At 41.6% G+C, this 25,756-nt stretch overlaps 1 protein-coding gene across 22 annotated transcripts in view; it reads left to right on the top strand.

Moving 5' to 3' along the window:
• Lpp (LIM domain containing preferred translocation partner in lipoma) overlaps positions 1-25,756 on the top strand; it is a 617,771-nt gene that overhangs the window by 276,650 nt on the left and 315,365 nt on the right. For 21 of the 22 annotated variants that reach the window (XM_050160008.1, XM_050160000.1, XM_050159989.1 and 18 more), the window contains one exon: positions 8,854-8,966. In XM_050160008.1, coding sequence (XP_050015965.1) covers positions 8,854-8,966 — 113 coding nt within the window. Of the gene's footprint in view, positions 1-5,405; positions 5,532-8,853; positions 8,967-25,756 lie in introns of all 22 variants that reach the window. The other variant, XM_050160012.1, reaches the window with a different exon arrangement.

Genomic DNA, 25,756 nt, shown 5'->3' with positions numbered 1-25,756 from the left:
TTAAATAAATAAATAAATAAATAAATAAATAAATAAGGAATGGTTGCTTCATCTTATACTTCTGTAACAAAGTCCATCACTGAGGGGAGTCAGGGCAAGAACTCAAGCAGGGAAGGAACCTCGAGGCTGATCGAATGCAGAGGCCATGGGGGAATGCTGTTTACTGCCTTATTCCTCCTGGTTCTCTTGGTTGCTTTCTTAAATATCCCATGACAACCATCAGCATGGCCCCATGGTGGGCTAAATTCATGAATTAAGAAATTGCTCTGCAGATATTCCTATTGGCCAATTCTGTGGACCCCCCCCCCCCAATTGATGTCCCTTCTTCCTTGGATATTCCGGCTTTTATGTCAGGCTGGCAAAAAAAAAAAAAAAAAAAAAAAAACAAGCACAACATGCAAACAAAGGTACATCTGAGTGATAAGGAGAAAAGGGAAGAAGAGAAGCTAAATATTGGAGGAGGAGAAGGGGGAGAGACTGAATGCAGGCAAGTAACAGGAGTTGTCGCAAAGGGGGACATAAAGCTGATTTCCTGGTTCTAACTCTCTCCTGGGCTTGTCATTTTTGGTGGTAGATAAGTGTAGGAAGAAAGGGCCACTTGTCGGTTCCTGGGTGCCCGGCTAGCTTAGACCTGAAATAACCACACAGGAACTGTATTAATTAAATCACTGCTTGGCCTAGTAGCTCTAGCTTCTTATTGGCTAATTCTTACATATTCATTTAACCCATTTCTATTAATCTGTGTATTACCTTGTGGCAGTGGCTTACTGGCTAAAATTTTAGCACGTCTATCTCCGGCAGCCGATCCATGGCATCTCCCTAACTCTGCCTTCTTCCTCCCATGCTATAGGCAAAACCAGTTTTCTTTATTCATTAACCAGTAAAATTAACACATAAACAGAAGGACCTCCCACACCGGATAAGTATATAAAATATGTTCAGTAGCAAAAGTATAAAATTTAGTATGGAGCTCCACCACTTCCACTTTGCAAACCTGCTCTAACAGCATAAAACTTCATTGAACTGTATAGTGTGGGGCTGGTAAATCTGGATGTGTGTGTGTGTGGGGGGGGGTTTGCTACCCTTTATACAGTAAAGTTTAAAATAAAAAAAGCAAATAATAATATATAAAAGTCAGATTTTTTTCTATAGCCTAGCAGTGGTGTTTGGGAATTGTATTTCACCTCTGTTCCCTGTTTCGTCACAGTTTCAACCTTACAGAATGAGGCTCTTTTCCCAGAAATTCTTGGGGGAATTGTAGAACTTTCTGGAGACCTACTGATTATAGATTTCGTGAACGTCTATTCTCGGATCTTTGGTCAGGGAAGAAAAATCCAGTGCAATGAAGATAGTTGCAACCCTCCTGGATGCTGAAATACCCGCAGACCAGATGGTAATTTAGGGTTCAGGACTTGGTCATTACACTTGGCAGACTCTCAGTAATTTAAGGTGTAAACAATCAGGAAGACATAAATTAACAACAGCAACAGCAGCAGCTAAACAAAACTTGACAGGTCCTTTGAGACTGGCATCGTTCTCTGCCTGACTGCCCATGGCCACAGAAGACCTCTCATTCCTGATACTAGTCTCATAGGTAGAAGTTGTGCTGTATCTTCCGTCAATAATTGGAAGGGACCAAACTTGATTATAGCAAAAATATATGTGTTCACTCACAGTTCATTTGAGTTTATATTTTTTCTGCTCTCTGTATTTTTTCCCTTTTTTTTATTTATTTATTTATTTATTTATTTATTTATTTATTTATTTATTTATTTAAGATTTCTGCCTCCTCCCTGCCACCACCTCCCATTTCCCTCCTCCAATCAACTCCCCCTCCCTCATCAGCCAGAAGAGCAGTCTGGGTTCCCTGCCCTGTGGGAAGTCCAAGGACCTCCCACTTCCTTCCAGTCTAGTCAGGTGAGCATCCAAACTGCCTAGGCTCCCACAAAGCCAGTATGTGCAGTAGGATCAAAAACCCATTGCCTTTGTTCTTGAGTTCTCAGTAGTCCTCATTGTCTGCTATGTTCAGCGAGTCCGGTTTTATTTCGTGCTTTTTCAGACCCAGTCCAGCTGGCCTTCGTGAGTTCCCGATAGAATATCCCCATTAATACATGTTTACTAATATCTACATTCAGCTTAGAAAACACATTCTCAGTAAGTAGTAATAATCTGATGATAAATTATTCAAAAAAAACCAGGAAGCCATCTTTAGCTATCTCCTACCTAGTCTAGTAGGGAAAACAAATAGACAGGCAGTTAATCTACAATCAGAATTTGTACTGTGGTGGTTCTCAGTACATTATCATTAGTGATGGTCATTCACAGTCAGGATCAACAGAGGCCAAATGTTTTCAGTTACCCAATGCATTGTGTTGAGAAAACACACCCCCTCAGACACTGTGGCTGCCTTCAACAGGAAGGGAACCTTCTGTATTGGATGGGCACTCCAGGGGATGACCTGTCTCTAAAGGGTTGAGATAATCTGGGGACACTCTTTCAGCACGCCAGTATTCACTGCCAGCTTCTTTTCTGAGTTGTAAATTAAGATTCTTTTTCTCCTTTTTTGATTCTGAGTTGATCTTTTCCCATATGATGCGTCTAAATTTTTTTTTTTTTCAGTTGTCTTCACGCTGAGAATTTCACATTCTAGTATTGGGGCTGAGGGTGTCTCACTAACTGCTGGAAGACGAACATGTCAAGGTTAACCCATTGTCCTGCTCATTTCTATTGCCCATATTTGAAAGTCAGAATACATATGGGCGTGGTTTGTTGTTTGGATAGCAATTACTATGCTCTTGTCAGACAAGTGGCACCTGACCAATTCAGACGTGCCTTTGGTCAAGTCCAGCTCTCTGAACCAAATCCTCCTTCACTTTTTGTATTATGTGAAATCCATTCCGTGTTTTCAACTGAGAAAATGATTTTTCTTTTTCAGCAAATTGAAACTGCTGTGTGATAGAGAAGTATAATATGCTCAGTTAGAAACAGCAGACTGATGGTCGCCGCTGCACAGAGAATTTATCTGGAATTTAAACAAGAGGATAAGACAGTGAAGTCCCAGAAATTCGGTATTAGCTAAATATGGAGTGAGACGGTCCAATTTGTGAAAGTGGAGAGACGTCATCCTCTTGAAAGATAATAAGTCTTCTTGCTTTTAATTTGAGAATCTCAAAGAGCATTTCGAGCTAAGTTATTTAGAAAGATGACAGCGCATTAAATTTTAGCTTGGGTAAATATAGTGATGCATTAAAATTACACTCTGAGTAGATTCTGCGATTCATTTCAATGTATCTTTCTTCTGATTTTGAAAAAATGCAAGGATACAATTCATATTTATTGTATGGAATTAACTAAGAAGGAGAAGGGTACAAAACAACATTTGTTTTGCTGTAAGCTCCGGCCAACCTCTATTTCCATAGAGCCGGGTAGAAAGGCAGCACCGTGCTGGCAGCTCTCTGCGGAGCCTGCCCGTCTCTTCCACTTGGTAATATACTCGTTCCTCCTATCCTGCCCCCAGATATTCTGTGACTCACTCCCTTACTCCATTTAAGTTTTTCCCCAAATGCCACTTTGGTGAGGCATTTCTCAATCCTGTTCTTTAAAGCTGCAGCATCCCACCGTCGTCCTACCAACTCCCCTTCTGACTCTGTGTTTCTTCAGTATGTTCCTGGCCACGTGACATCCAGCTCATATTAGCTGTTGGTTTCTTAATCATCCCTCCTTTTCCTGAGATATTGTAAGTTCTCTGGGAGCAACATCTTTTATTTTTTTGTGTGTTTTACTTGTCTGTACCTACACACTCTAGGGTCTAGTACAGTGGTTCTAAACCTGAGGATCAGATGACCCTTTCTCAGGGTCTCATAGCAGATATTAACATTACAGGTTATAACAGTAGTAAAATTACAGTTATGAAGTAGCAACGCAAATAATCTTACGGTTGGGGGTCAGCACCACATTAGGAGCAATATGAAAGGGTTGCAGCATTTTAGGAGGGTTGAGCACCACTGATTTAGAGTAATACCTGGTGCACAGAGGGCAGAGTGGGTGAATAGATGACAGAAGCGGGTGGACACCATCAGCCTGGTGGCTCTCCTGCTTTCCCGTGCACAGTACTGCAGTTTCTTTGTGTGCTGGACTGTACTGATGAGCATTGTGATGGCTTTCTCTATATTGCATCATGTTGAAGATGCAGACTCTGCTTTGTTGTGTGTCTTTTTATGTTACTTTGTCGCAGGATGAATTATTGAATGTGGTTATTCCCAAATTAAGTCCTGTAAATATGATTAAGGACTCGTTACCCTTTGCAATGTACTCTAAAGGGATGTTATAGCTGATATTACTTCTGTTCCTGCTAGGAGCACATACGGCTCATGAATATTGTGTTTCGTCTGTATTTTTACGCTTACATATATGATATTTCTAATTGCAGGGTGGTAGTTATAGAAGCTTATGTAATCATGTCAGATGTACACTTTTGATACATGCATATGTGAAAGTAGGCACAAAACAGGGTAATTAGCATATTTCTCACCGGAGACATGTTTTCCATTAGTAATTTTAACGTTAGTATTTTCCTAAAAATAATTTTTTCTGTTAGAGTTAGTAATTTATTTAGTTAACCAGAAGAAAATGAGGATGGAAAAAGGATCGAGGATTAGTGTTCCAGTGTCTTGTTGGGTATCTCCAGGAGCCCCAATGTGAGGTTGTCCAGGTGGCAACTAAAATCACCTTAGTCGGTGTCACATCTCTTCTTATCGACGGTGGAGGCTTCCTCCCTGGGGGAGGTGTTGTTGCTGATTCTTTGGTGATGAAGATGGACAACCAGGAATGCCCATAATTTATGTTGATAGTGAGCACTGCCCCAGCTAGTTTTCAAAAGAGCTGTACACTGGGAGAGCAGGAATCCAGACACTAAGTAAGAAAGGCACTGTGAGGGAGGCTTTGTCTTTCTATGGGACTCTGGGTATACTTGGGTGATGTACAGACTTCTCTTCCTACCTCCTCTCTGCTTATCCTCATTGCTGGAGCCACCACACTCACCGAGCTCCGATTTATATGCTGTGTTCTGTTCTTTGGAGTTGTCCAGTCAGACCCAGAAAACAGACACTGAAGCAAGAAGTTCAAGAAAGCACTCCCAGGAATACTTTCTAGGGCTGAGATTCATGGAACACCGCAGTCCACACAGGGAGCTGAGTGAGGAGGGCCACAAGTTTGAGTTCACCTATCGAGACCATGTCGCAAAGAAGAGGAAGGGAGAGAAGGAGAAAGGATATTCTCATAGGAGTGTCTGGATCTATGAGTTTGGCAACTTCCCCTTGTCAGCGGATAGCCAACCTCTGGGGGAAGCATGTGAAAAGGCTTCATCTCCAGGAGAAGATATAGGTTCATATTTTTGGTTATGACAGGAGTCCACAGGTTGAGAAGACGGAGACAGTGATCCCTTGAATGAGACAAGCCCTCGGTTTTCTCTTGACCTGCCACGTCACAGTCCTTGCAGATGGTTTTCAAAGCGCCGCTCAGCTCTCCATTTGGTAATGACCTAGGTTCTGCATACCCCTGGGGCTCCCGGGTCCGTGCCTACCCACAGTCTCTCTCCCTCTGCCCTCAGGTGGATGTGGAAACATGGTCACTGTGCCATTCAAAGGTTCTCCCTGTCTCTTCAGGGATGGCGGGATCCAAACTTGAAACACAAACATAGGAGTCCTTACGAGGAAAGGACAAGGAGTTGGGTGCCCCTTCTCCCAGTGTGAAGCAAGAGGAATAAACCTAAGTGATTATGGTTCAGCTTGAGACAGCTTGTCATTGTCACGGTTCTCCCCGAGAATACATATCGTGTGAGCTTATCATGTTTGTACACTGAGCACGCTTGTCTGCTGGCTGCTCCTCTACACATCAGAATTGTCATCATTCTTGGAGTGATTTCAAAAGTTGTCCAAGTTCTTTCCGGATACTGCAGCTCATGCACCCCTTCTCAGTGCATCCCCTGCCTCCAGAGGGTTTATCTTCCCAGTGCCCCACCCCTTCCCCTATTAGCGTGGCATTTGCTAGTTCTTATCTCTAATTCTAAAGTGTGAGTCTCAGCATAGGATATACAAACCAACCTTTGAATGGTTGGACTTGCAGAACTAAAACCTTGGTGGGAGTTAATAATTGATGATTGAAAGGTTATCAGCTGGCTTTTAAAAACCTACATGATCTTGCTAAGGATTAGGAACTTGGTTGTTTTTACATTATTTTTCTTTTTAAAAAAAATCAGTTTTCTGTCCATGTAATCTTTCCAGGGTTATCTCCAGCCTGTTTACCTCTATATTTCATTTTTATAGAGAAATGGGGTGAGGAGGAGTGTCCATAAAAGGGATCTCAGAGACAGAGTACTGTACCTTTATTTTCTAATTAATTTTCTACAACATTTTGTTCTGCTCATGTGCCTTTTATTCTCCCTGTATGATAGGAATGCCAGGAACGCTGTCGGCTTTAATAGTGTATGGTGACTGTCACACAGAATATCATGGATCAGAAGGTTCTCAGAATATTGCTTTAAGGAGGTCAGAAGACACCCACAGAGAACATTAGAATCTAAACTTAGGATGGGAATAACCTAGTCATGGCTTCATAATGTAAAACCTTGTACACAGTTTTCTCCTTCATGCTGATATAAGGTAGAATTTCACGAGGTGTCCAGCCACACCAGACTTTCTCAGTTTTGCTGCAAGTTGAGTCCCCCAGGCTTTAAAGAAACATTGGCGCCTCTCATTTTGTCCAATCCCAAGGATTCTCCCTGAATCAAATCCATATGAGAGAGTTTGGACACGCCTAGTTTTAGGTGGCTCTCTTGGAAATTCCAGTTGTGGCCAATGGATGGGAACTGTTAGAGGTTTTAAAGTTGTAATTCTAACAGGATAAGAACATGTTTAGAAAGTTGTTTCTCAGCTGGGTGGTGGTGGCGCACACCTTTAATCCCAGTACTCAGGAGGTAGAGGCAGGAGGATCTCTGTGAGTTCAAGGCCAGCCTGGTCTATAAGAGATAGATCTAGGACAGGCACCAAAGTTACACAGAGAAATCCTGTCTCAGAAAAAAAAAAAAAAGAATGGAAGAAAAGAGAGAGAGAGAGAGAGAGAGAGAGAGAGAGAGAGAGAGTTTCTCAAGAGAGAGTCAGAGATCAGAGATACAGGAAGATCTTACATGGCACAAGTTTCCAATCCTGTGGTTCTTATGCACGTATAGAATACTCTCTGGAAAATTCAGTGAAACTTGAAGTATGGTCCAAGAAGAACTGGGGCCACTGGAATTGCCTGGGCTTTTTAGAAAAGCAAATCATTGGTGCCCCTCCCCCTGACACAAGGCTGCTCAGTCGTTGTCTGTGGGAGTGCAGGCCAGCAGTCTGCATCTTCCAGTACCTTTCAGAGGCTCTGATGAACTGTGAAGTGAGAAGTATTCTCATAGAGAGTGATTGCAGGATGGGGACGGAGGTATGAAAATCAACCAACCCACTGCCAGCTGCCTAGGGACAGCCCATTAGACTGAATGGGATGGCTCAAGGGACGGTGTCTCAGCTGCTGAGTGTGGCAGAGTTAGACCTGGCTGCTCTTAGCTGTCCCTCCCAGTATAGCACTCTTAGGTGTTAAAGACATTGGAGTCCAGGTGTTTGAAAGCCCCATTGACTCTCCATCCTTCGCAGGACTCCTCTCTCTAGTCCTAGACTGACTTTCCATCCAGGTGTCCATGTTGTGACACTTTGGTCTTATCTAGAAATCTGGTTCTGAAGCCTGCTTCCTGTACCTCACCAATTGTTCAAAAGCTGAAATGCAAGGAACAGCCATTTACATGTAAAGAATACTTCTAAGTGGAGCGTCGAAACTGCATTTTTAAAGGAACAACAAAAATGCTTCTTCAAACGGCTAAATATATATATATATATATATATATATATATATATATATGCCAACCCTGGTGTCCTATTTCCTAACTAAATTCATTTTAAAACCCTTTTAAATATTTCATAACATGTCATACAGCTTTGCATGTTTGCCTCAGACATCAGTAGACACACTTCATTTTTCCATGTGCATTCTTGCTGGCTGAAGAGGTTGGGGACGATCTTATCTCTTAAGTGTATTGTACTTAGATATCTGAACTATCTACCTTGTGGTCACATGTCCTCTCATCTGCTCTCTGGTTCCTTGTCTGCGCGGTGAAAGCTAGACTCCTTTTGGGTGTGACTCACCTAGCTGTTTAGCACCCAGCTATTTTGTCTTACCTCTTTTGTTTGGACTCCGATGGTTTTTGCTACGCTGTAGTTGATTTTGTTCATGTTGTAGCTTACGTGACTTGTATGCTGGTATTCTTTTGCTGCCTACAGTGAGTCTGTTGTCCAGGTCGTACAGGTGAAGGTAATGATAGCTCAGCCTTCCTTTGTCCTACCTGTACACAAGCTTTATTTTAGTTAACTTCCCAAAGTTTGTCTTCCTCATAAATTGAACTTCTTGCTATTTTTACATATCTACAAATCTTGTCTTCCTCTGCTTGGTTAGGATTTTATTAATGCCAGTTATCAAGTCTTTCATTACAGTGTCCCTAGTCCCCACCTCAAGCACACCCCTTGCCTTTGCTTAATATCTTTGACCCCTCTACACTTAACTTTTATGTCATTTTGTCGTATCAAATTTGGCCTTTTCTCCTATGATGGCTAAGGCTATTAATTAAATTCATGTTAGCTAAGTAAGGTAAGTTTTTTATATAAAGCAAACACTGGGTCTAAACCAGTTACAGTACATTGTCAGCAGATGTATCTTTTAAACGGTACTCTGAAATGGCATCCCTCTTAACATCGCATATGTATTTCCTTTCTGTAGGTGATTTTCTCCCTCCCCCACCTCCACCTTTGGATGACCCTGGTACCATTCCTCCTGGCCCTGGACACTTCCCTCCTCCTCCACCGCTGGATGAAGGTGCTTTCAAAGTGCAGGTAAGAGCAGAGGCAGATGTCAGGTTGATAAGACATGCTAGGATGTCTGTGACTTCACCAATGGTTTCTGTGTCGTGAGCATTTACCTAGGGTTATCGAGAGCTTTGCACCTTGCAAGGAGTTAACATACTTGAATGTAAAATGCCCAAGCCACACTTCTCAGAGTTCTTCTGGCTTACACTCTGAAGCCAAAGAAAACTTTTACATATTAATTTCATTTTCAAACCTAAGGTGATTTTTTTAAAGAAATGTGTTTGAGAAGTTTACACTTTTTTTTTGGCACGAACCCAGGCCTTTAAAATTTATCTTTTCTCTTTGTCCTTAAGCTATGTATTCTATATAAGTAAGAGTGATATTTAAGGCTCTGCTTATTCATTGTGGACTCTCATTGGCAGCTACATTGTTTTCATGAAAGCAATAGCAAGACACCGTAGGGCCATTTGTTTTAGGTTTTCAAAGATGAATATTATAGATGCGTATCAGTGATATATGAGTTTTGTGCTCAGGAGAGTACAGGTTACGAAGTAAGTAACTCCAGCTAAATGTTGAGTGACAAGAAAAACATTTTTGCTCTGACCAAAAGTGACTTGTGACCAGCAGCCCCACGTAAGCTTGAAGACATCATGTCAACACAGAAAAATTATAAGATTATTAAGATTGCCATTCTCAGATAAGGTGATGTTAACGTAGATATCTGAAGATAATGATACAGAATTTGTCTTAGAGAAATCCTGGCTTTTCAGATGAGATGTCATGATGTCTGATGTTTGCTTGTGTACAGTCAAGCATCATAAACCTACCAGTTACAACACAGGGACACTGTGTTAATGTTGATTGTTGTGTGGCTTGTTCTGATACTTAGTGTGCTCGCGTATGTGTGTCTGCAGTGGCCCCCAGGGAATGGGATGGAAGGGAAGCTGTAAGGAAGAATTGTCTAGGGTCTGATCTGTTGTCCTTTCTCTTGAAGTTTAGGTTGGGAGAGCAAAGCAGAAATTATTCAATTCTTTCCAAATAGTCTTCGTTCCAGTGTAGATATTATCTAAGCACTGGAGATCTTAGGGCACGAAAGGCAAGACTCATTTGGAAGCTGTGGGCCTTGCAAGTAAAGGGAGTACTTGCGGCATTGTGTATTCGGGTGGGGTTATGTGCTGGGGAAGCAGGCAAGTGGTGGCTTCCCAGAGTGGCCTTGGTGAGTGGAACCTCCTCAGGACAGCGCCATTAAACAGAGGCTTAAGGGAGAAAGGCACTATAAGCCAGATGGATTTTTGTGGAGTATATTTTCATGCGGTTTAGTCATTTTTTAATGAAATATTCTTGCTTGCTTTTTATATGCTGCTGTTTATTATTGGGATGCTTCTTTGTGTATTGGTTAATGGGCATAATTTTAAAATTCTCCTCTGTTTTCTTTCCTGGATTGTTATTAAATCTATTATGGTATGTTTTAAATATTTGTGCTGCTGAATGTCTGCAGTTTGAAAAATAGTTGAGAAGTATGTTCTAAGGCAGTGACTGTGGGCACTGACATCGAGTCCTAGCTGTCCTTTAGAAAGAAGGTAACAACGCCTCATTAAAAAGATAATGTACTGATGTGTTTCAACGGACTAGTTAATATAGCTGGGTGATATTTTGATATTACTGCTGATATTATGTAAATCAAATCGCAACAATGATAATAAGATTGTAATAGATATTGTATGAAGCTGGTAAAAATAAAGCTATGATTGTTACTATGAGAAGTTACTAATTACAGTAACAAGAAAGTTTTGCCCATGGGTTCCATTTAAAAATCATCTAACCCCTCAACATAGACTCTTTCAAATAATTGCCCCTTGCTTGACTTTTATCAGTGTTGGATAGTTCATTGTAAACATCTTTCATATCCTTAAAATATTATATTCCAATTTATTTATGTTTTTGTAGCTATTATGAATGTGACTTCTTTTTGGTTATTTCTTTTTCAGAGTTGACTGTTAATATAATTAACCTACTTACCCTTATAGGTTGATTTGATATCCTGCAATTTTTTAAAATTTATTAATTTAATGTTTCCTTGAGACTTGGACTTGTCTGTGTGTTCACTTTGTCCGAACAGGCACAATTCGTCTTCCTCCTTTTCCAGTTTGGACCCCCTTTCATTCTTTGTCTTGTCTAATTTCCCTGGCGAGGACCGCCAGTTCTGTGCCGAACAGAAGCAGGGAAAGTGGTGTCCTTGCCCTGTTCCTGGGGCTTTCATGAAAGTCACAAAAAGTCCCTTTCTATGTGGACTTTGTTCTGATAAATGTACTCAAGCCATGACTTTGTTTTTGAAGAGGAAGGAAATAAACAAGAATCCTGTTGCCATGTTGGCTTATGTTCTCTGTAAAACAGAAGGGAAGATGATAAAAAAATAAAGCAATGTTTGCCAAATGGAAAAGGACAAATCTGGTAGGGAGAGGGAGTTGTTTTTGAAGCTCTTCCTATGACATTCTTGGTAACTTAAAAACGAAGCCCATGTCCCTCTGTCAGGCAAGAGCAAGATGGATGTGACAGCGGCTGACCCTGCTCTGGCCTTGCATCAGCACCATTAGATGGAGCTCAGTACAGCCGAAACAGTGTAATCACTGGGGACGATTTTGCACGTTTTCCTCTCAACTCTGGTAAAGCCTCATCTTGCCAATTCCAAATCATAGCTGGTAAATGTGTGTTTTATGTAGAAGTCTGTTTATATTTCCATCCAGATTTTCAACTCGGAGCCAGAAGACTGTCTACTAAGTAGGGCTATTGCAAGATACTCAGGGCTGAAAGGGACTTCGGTGGTCATTGAGTCCAACCTTAGGGCGAGATGTCTAGAATAAAGTACTTTCCATCCCCCACTGATGGAATTAATTCCCGACCCTCTTTGAAAATGGGACGTCTGAGACCCAAAGAGGTGTCTGTAGATACTGTTGTTCTAACCGAACTCTCACCTAGAAGCCTTCCCTCTTGGCCGTAGCTCCCCTCTCCCACTGTTGATTTTTTATACTGTACTTGGCCTGTCTTAGTACTCTCTTAGGCTGTCAGGCTCTCGGATGCAGAGTAGGGGGTTGCATGTTGTATCTGGCAAGAACAGGTGCTGCTGGAGTTTCACTTGGCTCTGTGCATTTATGATATATGTTACATAAACTTCCATACAAAAGTAATAAATATTTATTGCAAAAGTATTCTTGTCTTGAGAATTCGCTTTTTTTTTTTTTATGGGAGAGATGAAACTGAACAGAAATGGGAGATTTGATTTGCTTTCTTTGCCAGAGTCCATTTAACTTTTCTGCCTGTAAAGTGTGCGCTGGCCCCTTGACAGTCCCTGCTTTCATTTGTTCTTTACTCTTTCAGAGTAAAGTGAATGTACTCAGTAGGTAGGCACATTGTGCTCCAGGTAGTCTAGCCTCAGAACTCGGCCTCCTCCGTCTGGCAGTCGAGGAGTTCAACCTTGGCACTTTGCTCTTAGGGGATGTCACAGTCTGTAAATTCTCCTTTCGGTCAGCCCAAGAGCAGGTGCACAACATTGCTTATCACTTGGATAAGACAACAGAATATCCTTTGTAAGGTATTTTAAAATATCTTTTAATAGGTCTTATTTTCCAGGAAATTTGACATCAGACTTTTTAAGTCTTTCTATTGTTTAGTTGGTAGGGTTTTTGCTATTTTCTTAATTTTCGTAAGGAAAAGATCACATATATAGTGAGGCAATGGTATGGTGGTAGATAAAGAGATAGATTGTTAGATTAGATGTAACACACACTGTAGCAGGAGCTGCGGCGGGCCTGCTTTTTGTCCCGCCCGGCTCCCGCATGGCTAGCTTTACACCCAAAATAACACACAAATTGTATTTATTTAAACACTTCCTGGCCCATTATCTCCAGTCCATTATTGGCTAACTATCACATATTGATCTAACCCATTTCTAATATCTGTATTGCCACTTGACTGTGGCTTACCAGTATGAGTCTAACCAGCGTCCATCTCGGAGGGGAGAGTCATGGCGTCTGACTTACTTCCCTTCTTCCCAGCATTCTGTTCTGTCTACTCCACCTACCTATGTTCTGACCTATCAGACCAAGCAGTTTCTTTCTTAATTAAGCAATGAAAGCAACACATAGAAAGAAGACCCACCTACATCAACACACACACACACACACGTGTGTGTGCTCTCATGTGCATGTACCACACACGGAGGAAACAAATCACATGCACATAGCTCTGAGTTGCTTGATGGCTTCCCAAGCTCCTTTAACTGGCCCTGTATGCGACACTTTGGCTTGGTCTTTCCATGACCTCCAGGAAACCACCTTTTGCTTGGCCTGGTTGTGGTCTGACTCTGTAGCTTGGTTCTCCTTTCCTGGTGTGCAACAGTTGCAATCGGTTGTTTTTTTCTCTGTTCATATTTACTCAGGCCAGCACATATATATATATATGTGTGTGTGTGTGTGTGTGTGTGTGTGTGTGTATATACATATATACACACACACACACTGATTGGTTCACTGTTAAAATTTTCATATTCAAATGCAATCTTTCTCTTTAACATTTATTTTTCGTACCTTGATTACTTTACTCCTTGAAAATGGTGCACAAAGGGTCAGTTGGGGCTGGACGGGGTGGAGAGGGCAGTATACCACAAAGAGATGGTCAGCAAAGCTGTGGAGAGAGGCTGGCATGTTAAGGCTAAAGTGAACACCGTACTGTGAACTAGCCTCAGAATTACCAGTACATAGGAAGAAGAAACCCCCCAATTCCTTTCTTAAAGTGAGATTCGACACCTTTAAGCAAACTCACCTTTTGTGAAAAGAATTAAAAACACATACACACACACACACACACATGATGGCTGATACTTTCCTATTTTCCCATTTTACACAGTTTAGGCATAATGACCCCAAGTCCACAGCCACGGCCACCTTCCTTTGTGAGCCCACAGAAACTAGCAGCTGACTTTTACCATAGTTTGAATGATTCTTATCACAGAGGTTTCCTCTTCCTCTGCCCATGAATATGATGAGGGAGGAGGATACTCACCCAGAAGCAGATCCAGGCTCCTAAGCCCCAGCCGGTTGTAGTGGGATGTGTTGCAGGATCATGAGTAGACTGGCCAGCAGAGGCGCTAACCCTATCTAAGCCACGTGCCCTTTCCTTCGTGTGTTCTTACAGAGACATGTGATGCATGAAACGATGAGAAAGCTTGACATGCTCTTCTCTGAGTCACCCTTCACCCTCTTCCTTTTAGGCCATTGGGCCCTAACTGATTTGTAGATAGTGGTCCTGGCTGAAGAGCAGCAATTTGGGTGGCTGGCATTGTTATTTTCTACTCCGTATCTCTTTGTGTTTGTATCTCCCCCCCCCCCCCCCCTCTCTCTCTCTCTCTCTCTCTCTCTCTCTCTCTCTCTCTCTCTCTCTCTCTCTCTCTCTCTCTCTCTCTGTGTGTGTGTGTAACAAGACTGGCATGTTCTTTGAAAGTTTCTGAATTGGGTCAATATGATTTGCCTGTTTGCTTTTTGTTCTGATTTGGCCTCTGGCTGAGCATTTAGGTGAGCTGGGCAGATGGTGGAAATGTATACTTGTAAACTCCTGTGGACAGTGATTCTAGTGCTGATGGCAACTCTTCTAGTATTTCCTGGACAATATTGACTCTTTCACATGGTGCCTTCCTCCTCCTCTGCTTTTTCACTTGTCTTTCTTCCTTTTTCAAGGAGCCAGGAATCAAGTCCAGGGCTGTATACTTGCCATGGTACTGGTTCACAGCATCCACAACCAGTCTCTTTCTATTGTTACATTTCTTCAACTGGGTGTAGTTTTACACACTTAGAATCCCAGCTCTTAAGAGGATAAGGAAGAATTGTGTTTCAGGCCAGCCTGGGCTATGTAGCAAGATCCTGTTTCAAAGTAAAAACAAACAAATGATGAATTCTGTTTGGGATTTGATTCTGGAGATACATATGTATACCTAACTTTTCTAAGCCATGAGAAATAATCCAGGATACATCTGTGTTGTTAGTGAATCCATGGTCAAACAGTCCCTGGGGAAGTTGGTCCCCCCCAGTTCTGTTTGACTTTGAGTTAAGCAGTGTGGTTGGCTCTCAACCAGAGTTGTGTGTAGGGAATGACTTCTTATGCTATGTGCTCCAGCCACGTTCGCAGGATTATAAACCTGTTGTTGGCTCCTTTTGAAGTTCATATCCATTTTGTCTTTCCCATCATTAATTTTAATGGCTTTGTCAATGCTGAGTGGTATTTTTTTCATCGAGGTGTGCATTGAATATTTTCTACTTACAAGAAATAATGTAAGGAAATCAAGTAATATATATGTGAAAGATTTGCAAGGCTTTTATCAAAGAAAAGGTATGCTCTACATTTTATAGACAAAGTAAGCCTTGAGTAGAACTTGTTTTCCTTTATCTCAAGTGTTATTAAGATGCTTTATTGAGAGCGACTTTTAGCATTATTGTTCCTTATGCTGGACTGTGTGACCACAGCACACTGCTCTCTCCCTTTCAGGCCTATACTGTCCTCTGGTTTCTGTTTGCTTTCTGTTGCAGTCTTCTTCCCAATTCTATCCTTGCAGGTGCTTACTATTTATGCTATTGTGCTTAGTCGGATAATTTTATGGAAGGCTATATGAGTGATCTATTCTCCCAATTTTTCAGTATTGGGCAATCCTTTATTTATGAGTAAAATCCTATCTAAAAATATAATGATAGATTCACATTTACCATATCTAAATACTATAATGAAGATCCATCCCGTATCCCTTAAGAGAATTGAGCAGGGTTGCAAGGGTTACTAATTTCATTCATGTATGCTATGATTAGAACAATGTTCAAATCATTGTTCTAGTCATCATGTGTGTCCACCCAAACTAGGAGACAGTGGCATATATACAAGGAAATCTTAAGTGGCTCCCCTTAAAAGCTGGGAAGACACAACATCATAGTAGACACATGGCAGCTACCTATGTGAGTCAAAGCAATCGAATCATTGCAGAGATCTTTTTTTTTTCTAATCAAATCATTTATTTTGTTGTTGACTTTTTTACATGTTCATTTTATACCCAGGAAAGATGTAAAAAATAGCCTATGGTTTATTAAGTCTAAACATTACAAGTGAAATCTCTGTAATAAGATAGTGTTGAGGCTGAGTAGACAGTCCAGTAGATAAAAGCATTTGCTGTGTAAGCTTGATATCCAGATTTAGATCCCTAGAACCCATGATATGCAGAGATCTTTTGTACTTGGAAAGCGAAGCATTCCCTGCCTTCCGAGCTCCTACCATGAGTTGCAATAGGAAGACTTGCATACTTGCTTGCCAAGCTGGGGCTTTGGTTAGTAGGACTATACTCAGAAATGAAATTAACCTAAATGAACCACAGTTTACAACCCAAGCTTCTGCCTGGGAGTTGGGAGCCTTCAGTAGACTACAGAGTTCCAGCTCTATCACATCATATAGACAATGCCTTTGCTGCTTTTGTCTAGTGGGCAGGGCAGACTTCCTTTAACTGCTTCCAATCCTGCCATCTTCCCAGAACCCGCTGGCTGTCCTTTGACTCCCTTGATACATTCCCCGTACTGGATCTTCTTTCTTCCTGTTGGTCCTTTTGGTGCCCAGAGGATTGTCTTCTTTTGACCTTCTGTCTTCTCCCTTTAGAAACAAGAATGTTAAGAGAATCAGCTCAGTCGTTGTTCATCCGCTGGCTTGATCTGGTTATGATTCCTGCAATGTATGACATTTGTAGGGATCATCATTAATCCATTAGTTTTTTCCTGCAGGAAAGCCATCTCTCTGTTCATTCCCAGTGTTCCAGAAAGTGTATTCATCATCGGGTTTGACATGCCATCATATTTTGTAGGCTCCCACACTCTAAACCCTGTGGTTCTCTGATCATTGTTCACATGTCCCGTTTTTTCCCCCTGTATTTATCAGCAGGGTCTTTGGGCATAAAAATGAGTCTCAGCTCTGTTCCAGTCCATTTATTTCATTGCCCATCATTTTAGCTCATTCTTTCTCCATATTACAAGTGACTCATCACCTGTATTCTATTTTTTTCATATTCCAGCTGAATATCTCTAAACAGTTAGTGGTCCAGAAATTATTATTATTTTCTTCCTGTGGCTGTTTTACTTCCTGGCACATGAATTTTCTCCTTTTATCTAGCTGTTCAGAGCATGCCATGGCATACCTTACTTATACCCCAGTGTGTTCTCCGTTATGACCTTTGCTCTTGCTATGATCTTTCCATTATTAAGAAATGCCAAGTTACCATTCCCTATTTCATTCTTGCTAGCTGACACATCCTCCTCCTTTTTCTTTTTACTGGCCAAGCATTCTTTTCATTTTTAAGAAAAAAATGTTACTTTATTGTACACTGCTTCTCATGTCTGCCCAATGTTCTGGCTCCTTCTCTGCACCTGCCTTGACATTCCTGATGTCCTTTGACTTAATGAATAAACCCTCCTGTATGTTCCTTACCTTCACATTTCTCAGCTTCATGTGCAAAGTGTCAATTTCAGTAATATTGTCCTAGAAAATTCTTCTGTCTAGCCATGTCTTCCTCATTGTGAAGGCGACTGTGAAATCTGTTAGGCGACTGTGATAATCATTTAATGCTTCTTCATGTTCCCGCCATCTTATGTATGCCTCTTCGTGGGGTGATGCGATGAGTTCGTGTACATTAATCCTGACTCTCAGCTGTGTTTCATAAACCAGAAGTACAATATAGTATAGAGAACTCCCGTATAAGTAATTTAATATCATAAAGCACTACATTTGACTGGTACCTTTGACTGGTTCTAGCCACTGGTTCTTATGATGAGGTGATAGTATGATGAGGAGATATTTCTTAACTGGACCACTTGTCCATGGCAACACAGTTGCTAGGCAAGCTGACCACTAGCTCATTGAGAAGTTTTGGTAGTACTGCCTTTGTATTCTTCCCATTGTTTCTCCTTTCATTTCCTTTTTAGTACCTACCTAGAATATGTACCACAGTTCCTCTATCATCCATAGTCCTTACTTTGTTTTGAGGACGTAGATTAGCCACTTAGATGATACGTGTGGATCAGTTGTGTGACTCTGTGACTTGACAGTAGGAAATTTTGGAAAGTAGACTATGGAATATGTGCCACACTTATCTGTTTGATGCTATGTGAGCCTGCCAAGGGTTCACCATGTACTGCTTCTGTTGGCTTAGGGCGGTAAGAAAAGGAAATGGGAGAGGAAGTTATATACATCTTGAGCAAATCAAGGTTTTCTATTCTTAGTCTTTTGCTACTCTTTGGAAATTACAGCCTCCATTTATTGCAGCCTCACATGTGTTTCCTTAGTGCCGTTTCAAAAGGGGGGAAATAAATTTGGGATTTTTTTTTTTGTAGTGAAAATAGTAAAGTCACATAGATTTCCCCTTTTTCTGTTGGTTAAACCTCAACCCAACTATGCAGATTCCTCAACTTCAGCCATGTATGTCAAAGCAAAGCACCCAGAGCGGGAGACTGGAGCCAATGAAACCCAGTATAATGAGATATGCTATAGAGCCCTTAAGGGACAGGGCAACAGGGAACATGGGAGCCACTGGCACTGCTGCTCCATATTCAGTGGGCTGCTTTGCCCACATAGGGAGTTGCCCTGTTGAATGGGGGCTCAGAACTGGTTACATGGGGACAAATTGCTGTGTTCTTTTGCTACAGCTATCCCTTCTCCATAACTTTTCATGGTAACATTACCCTGCGTGTCTCACAACCCCTGCTCTGGTCCCGATAAATGGATAATTCTCTTCAGCAGTTATGATTGGCTTTGAAGACTTTTTCTAATTTAAAGCTTGATGGATTATTTGAAAATGATCAAAAGCTGCATGCTCATGCCTGTGTCCATCTACTGTGTCCTCCAAAGGGTCGGACTCAGCTGCTGACTGAGGTTTCTGTCCTGTCGGGTCCCACAGTTGTTTGTCCCAAAGAAATTCACAGAGGTCTACTACATTAATTCTAAACTGTTTGGCCTATTATTAGCTCAGGCTTCTTATTAACTGATTCTTAAATCTTAAATTGGCCCATTATTCTTTTCTATGTTAACCATATGACTTGGTACTTTTATCAGTAAGGCATTCTCATCTTGTTTCCTCCACGTCTGGGTGACAACTGCAGACTGAGTCTTCCCTCTTCTCAGAATTCTCCTTGCCTCACCTCTACTTCCTGCCTGACTACTGTCCAGTCAGTGCTTTATTACAGCAATACACGTGACAGAATAAAAGACCATTGTCCCACAACACTCAACTGAGCAGAAGAAGCAATGGCTTGGCCTCCATAGAGTCAGACTGTGGCTGTTTGTGTAGTAGTCACCCTTATGTTGGCAAAGGGAGCTTTGGGAAAGTGAGCATTTTATGAAGGAGTAGCTGTGTAAAGGAAGGCAGGGCCAAGTGGTGGGGTCGGAGCAGGGCACAAGGTCTTTGCAGGAGTCTCACTTTCGTCAAGGTGTATGGCTAGGCATGGTTTTGTGTTTTTGGAATGAGAATATCCTCCGAGGCCAATGTGAGTGCATATTACTAGAAGAAATGTTGATAATATTCCCTTCTTAATGAGGGGTTCTATGCAGTCTCCAGATAGTGTGGCAGGAGGATGAAAATAATGCCCTCCTAATTTGTAGATTTTGCCATATTGTTGTCGTTGTTCTTTAATTGAATATGTATTAAGCTCCAACGGGGTGCTACAAATAGTGTCAACTTATAGTCAATTTTCCAGAACACTCAGAAGATTTATAAACACCAATAAATGGAAAATCACAGCACCCCTTGGAGGTCGTAAACATATTTACCCTTTCTACAAATGGGAAGTGAAGTAGGCTGTGCTCAACCCTACTAGGACTGTGGATGAGAGCCAAGAACTAGTGAGTAGAGAAAAGTATTTTCCATCATTAGGGTTTGGATTAGAATGTATTATTAAGGAATTATGCTTAAATGTGCTTAGAGCTGTGAGGTTTTAATTAAATTGTTCCACTTACTGTTAGCTTTTCGGGTACCAACAGGCTGCCAAACTATGCCACTATATATCAAATTTAGTGTGGAAAAGAATTTGGAAAGAGACTGAATTCTTAACTTTAGATTTGGTCACAAATCTAAAAGCTCACAATTTTAGATTTGTTCAGTCCAGGGGGGGGGTGTTAAAGCTGCACCTGTTAACAGATGTCTCCGAATATTCTGCATCGAAGACAGCATACCTTCCCTTTGATGCCCAATTCCAGCCTGTTTTTGTCGACACAACCTTTCCCTGCAGCCAGGACTCTTCCCTTCATCCACTAACAGTCTCCTAGAACTTAACTCATGTGCGCCTTCTCCAGAAGCATTACCTGTTACCAGTTGCAGAAGGCCTGCCGCATGCCCAGCCTTCTGACCCATGTGTCTCTCTTTTTGCCCAGTAGTCAACTTTTCTTTCTGGGATTGTGATACTGTTCTCCTGTTTCTTAAGTGGAAACAAAAGTGAAGAGCATGTGATTTCGTTAAAGAGTATGTGTCTTTAAATCTTTCCCATTTAAATCCAGTTGGGGCTTAGATTTCATCTTTAAATTTGAACCACAGACAGGAAGACTTTTTAGAAACTGAGAAAGTCGTAAGTCAATTATAAAACCTTTAGACCTGGTTGAAGTAAAATATGACTTCGAGATAAAATTGCTATCTAAAGAGGGGAGAGCTGGGAAGTCAAGGCAGAATGACCAGTTCAGATTTTCATTATTCCTTTGTTTGGTGATTTTATTCACACAGATTCAGCACTGAGCCCTTGCTGAGGGCACAGTAGGTCTTTGATTACCTACTCTGAGTAGGCAGTGAACAAGGAAGTGTTTGTCAGCTAGGCCTGCTATGAGCCAGGGCAGAAGTCTGGATTAGAGGAAGGCTTTTTAAGCTGGAATGAGAATAGTCAGACTTGAAAAGACATCATCCCTTGTCACCTACAGAATTTCTTCATCCTCTGGATGCTGACATCACTTGTCATGGCCGTCTGCTAACTTGTCATACACCCACAGAATAGGTTCCTGATTAGGTCATGATTGTTATGTTGCAGAATCACGCCTATTCCCGACTAGGGCAAGATCAGTGGTTTTCTGATTTTGTCTCATACTCAGTTTTGATCAATGGAAACCTTGGGCATAAAAATAGGAATTCCTGTTGGGAGTGTTAATGTAAACTATCTGAGCACTTCCTAAAATATATGTGATTCATGCCATGTGTTTGTTCCCACATCAACACCGAGTCCCGGGATGCAATTACCCATGCCCACTCTCTGCTTCGTCATGCGCTGTGTTTATCCTTTCAGCAGCCACATCTGGGAGCAGGGCCAAGCTCCTTGTAAGATCTATACATGTGTATGGCGTGATCACCCATGACCCTCCAAGTCTGACCTTGCTTTGCTCTTTCCTGAAGAACAGTCTTGTTGCCGGGCTTGCGTACACTGCACTCTTCGGCTAGCATCCTCATGCTCTTCAGCTAAACTAAGAGCTTCCCTGGTTTTCTCCATCCAAAGTCCTCTCGGTTGTTGTTTTATCCATGCAGCCCTGTCTACTTTTACTTTTTATCTTCTCTCTTTGTTTTTGATTTGTTTTCTCTCATGTCTTTTGCCTCATACACTGGCCCTCATCTACTCCGCTTTCTAATGAGATCTGTAGATAAATCCACACTGGGAGGACAGATCCTTCTTGCTTTCTCCTTCCTTCTCTCTCTTCTCCATCCCTCTCTTTCCTTTTTTTGCCCTTCCTCCGTTGTCATCTACTTTCGTCCATTGTGCCAGTCAGTATATTCTTGATAACTAATAGCATTTTTATAGGAATGTGAATGAAACTATCCCACATAGGGTATTAGATGGCAAATGAGACTGTTATCAATGCTTGGGTTTCTTTTTGAAATTTGCGAGGGAGGGGGCAGGAAATGAGAATGCACATGTGTAGGTGCACATGCAAGTATGTGTGCATGTGTGTAAAGGACAGAGGTGGCTGGTTTCAACTAGGCTGACTGGCCCGTCAATTCCAGGAATCTGTTTGTATCTTCCCCCAGCCCTACCCCAGCCTTGGGACTCTTGGTGCTTAACCACCATTCCCTCCTTTGAGGTCAGTGCTGGGAATCTGGACTCAGGTCCCTAGGCTTCTGGGGTGTGCTTGTCAGCTTGACACAAAGAATTGTTATTTGAGAGGAGGGATCTTAAATGAGGAAATGACTCCATAATACCTGGCTGTAAGGCATTTTCTTAATTAGTTATTGATGGATGGGGGGGCAGTCTGTTGTGTGTAGTTCTATCCCTGAGTAGTCCTGGGTTCTATAAGAAAGCAGGCTGAGTAAGTCTTGCGGAGCAAGCCAGTAAGCAGCATTCCTCCATGGCATCTGTATCAGCTCCTGCCTCCAGGTTCCTGCCCTGTTTGGGTTCCTACCCTGACTTCCTTCAATGATGAACACTGCTGTAGAAGTATACGCCAAATAAACCCTTTGCTCCCCAGATTTTTTTGCTCATGGAATTTTATCACAAAAGTACCAACCCTAAGATATGGGAAAGTGCTTTACCAACTACATCTCCCTTACCCGGAGGCTTGTCTTTTTGTGCACTTCTATCTATGACCTCTTTCTGAGTCGTTTAGTGAGTTCACCTAACCTTAGCTTGACTGTGGACAGGCTTTTTCCACTTTGACATAAAACTAACTGTAAGGACTTAGCAGAGAGACCTTTGTAGCTCGAACTCCAGTTTTTTCTCTTTCTTCCTCTTTCTTTCTCTTCCTGTATGGATGGCCAGAAGCGGTCTCCTTTTGATCTTTGGTATCCAGTTCTGATTAGCGTGGGTCATAAGATCTCCAGGTTTCTAAGGCTTCTGAGATACTTAGTACGAAGTCTGTGAAGCTTTGCCCAGTGTAACTGCATCTGTTGACCATGACAGTGCAAAAGTGTCTTGTAGGTCGGGCACGTGAGGTGCATCGCTGGGCAGTGACTGCTGCACACCCAAAGACTACTTCTCAGAAGGGAAAGAGGTCTGATAAGGAGAAAATAGCATCTAGACTTGGCATGCCTCTCCGGCAGCTTATCTACCTTTTATTGCTAGCAAATACGGTTTCTCTAATTTTCAATTCTTCGGCATAAACGTGACTTCCATTTCAGGTCTTTGTGATAGGATGTAATGTGTCTTGCCTTTTCCTCGCCTAACTGCCTGCTGGAATCCAGCCATTCTCACCTTGTTGCTTCCATTTCCTTCAAGCAGCAGGTTTCTCTCAAACAATGAGCTTCCTCTAGAAAAATGTTATCACTGCTTCAATTTGAAATGAATATATGAGGCTGAATCTATAACTTCTAGAGTTCTACGTATCAAAACAATGCGTAAGCTAAATGGAAGCCGAACAATGTAGTTAGAAAAGGGTGCTATAGGTGAACACAGACACACTACAAACTAACTAACACTTTATGCCTCTCTATTGCCATGTAGGCTGCAGTCATGTGATTAGATGGAGCATCACTTCCCTTTTGTAAGAGCAGAAAGAGCAAGTCCCAGCTCATATTGCTCGTGACAGGCTTAGAAAGGGACAGTGATTTGCCCAGCTTTCCCTTGTATGTGGTGGCAGAGCCAGGATCAGATGCCCAGGGTGGTGCTTTGCTCCATCTGTCTCAATTGATTGCTCAGGGAGTTCCGAGGCTGACTGGTAGGCAGTGGCATATCTGGGTGTAAAATATCTAAGTGGTTGCTCATGTTCTGACCTTAGCTCATTTATGAGCGTCTTAGCCACTATTTCCTTTACTTTTGAGTGGGGCTTTTGAATTAGGGAACTGTGATAGCAGGTCTGCATGTCTCATGGTTATCCCGTGACTAGGTGACTGTTAAGCTTTTACTTCCTTATTAAATGAATGAAATATTGGTAGGTGCCCACAGTCTGACTCTAAGGCTGATGGTAGGATTTCTGTAATGTGTATGTTACACTGTAGATGAGCTTGAAGATGGGCTCTTCTTTCCTTTATTTTGCTGTTCCTACCCCATCAACGAGACTGGCAGTCAGTGAATGTTGTTTTCTTGGGTCCCTCTATTATCAAGGTTTTCTCATTTGGAAGAGGGAGTAAAATTAATGTTCCCGTTTATTTTATAGGCTTCTGAAATGGTCCTTTGATGCAATCTATGTGGTTTGGCATTAGAGATGTTTCAGAGTATGTGTGGGGAAGAGGGGGCACCTTCTAGCCTTTCGGCACTGTTAATGAGCTGTTATCTTAGACAGGTCAAATCGTCTCTTTATGAGAATTTTATCCTGAACGAAAGAGGTTGTTGGAAGAGCTCTTTGAGTGCCTTTTGCCTCCTAGGCCTAACATTTCATTAACCTGCCTGCCTTCTCCTGTGCTAATCGTTGTCAATCACTCTCGTGAATATCCCTTCCCTGCTCACCCTGATTAGTGGTTGTCCTAGCTAGAGTTTCTTTTGCTGTGATTAGACACCCTGACTAAAGTAACCTGGGGAGGAAATGGTTTATTTCATCTTTCACTCGGTGACAGTCCATCACCAAGAGAAGTCGGAGCAGAAGCTCAAGACAAGCAGGACCATGGAGGCAAGAACTGGAGGAGAAACCCTAGATGAACATGATGTCCTGGCTTCCTGATTCTGCTCTCTGTCCACCAGGACCATTAGTCCAGAGGTCAATCATTAATCAAGACAGTGTCCCATCAGCTTGTCTGCAGGCAATCTTTGTAGGCAGAGTTGAGGCTTCCTCCTATTAGACAACTCTAACCTGTCTCAAGTTGACAGAAAGCTAGGCCAGTACCTGGTCGTAGCTTCTGGAAGAGGAGCCTGGAGTTTCCAGGAGTTTCTCAGGCTCACTTGTCTGGCGTGTCCCTTCTTTCTTAGTTCTAGTTACCTAGCATGGAATACTTGACATGGGACAGAACAGTTTTTCTTGATTTCATATTTTGCTGGCGAGGTCATAGAAAGAACTCAATCAAAAATGTTTGAGAACCCAGCATCAAGCTTATAAATATCCAGTCCCAGAAAAATGTGTGAACGTTACTATACCCAACTTACTGAACTGTGTTGGATCAAAATATGCTTAAATGTTACATCTGCAGTCGAGTTGTTGCAAGACAAAGCATTATTTGTTTTGTTGCTACTGGGATCAAAGTATTTATTATAAAGATATTTATCGGGCTGCATTTAGCAAGTATGAATTTTATATCTTTACAGCTTTATGACGTGAATGGGGATCTAAGTTCAATAAGTTAAACTTACAAAGCAAGCAGATATTAGATCTGCATATCAAATCCTCATGGTGTGAGACTATAGAGTCTTTGCCAGTATTCATTTTTGTGTCATGTCTTTGGGGGCAATAATTTAATTAAAAAGAAATAGACCATACAATGATCATGTCCTCAGATACAGATGATCACTAAATTAGAGAAACATTCTAGGTTTTGTTGGTCATAAAGAATATGTCCTTTTATTGATTTTTTAATATATTTTGGCCATCTTTTTCTCCTACTGATGCTGTAAGTTGGGTAATTATGAATTTTAATAATTACAATAGGAAAAATAGTCCATTTGCTTTCATATTAAGTCATTGAAAAATAGACTTGAAAAGACAATAACAGTGACATATATATGTAATTATGGTTTGCTTTTCTTACTTATTTCCTGAATTTCCAATGATGAAATCGTTTTCTATTCCTGAGTTTTCTGGAAGGGAGTTATTTTTCTAGTATCACACAAGGGAAGTGCAATCTTGGTCATTTCATGACAGAGCCTCTTTTCTCGTTTTGTATGAGCTTGTCTAAGGAGTTTCTGGAGATCTCTAAAGCTTGA

This window comes from Alexandromys fortis, unplaced genomic scaffold (genome assembly GCF_014885135.2).
Source record: "Alexandromys fortis isolate MF-2015 unplaced genomic scaffold, M_Fortis_MF-2015_v1.1 scaffold_100_3062768_6864082, whole genome shotgun sequence".
NCBI lineage: Eukaryota > Metazoa > Chordata > Mammalia > Rodentia > Cricetidae > Alexandromys > Alexandromys fortis.
This window is presented reverse-complemented; position numbering and strand designations above follow the sequence as displayed.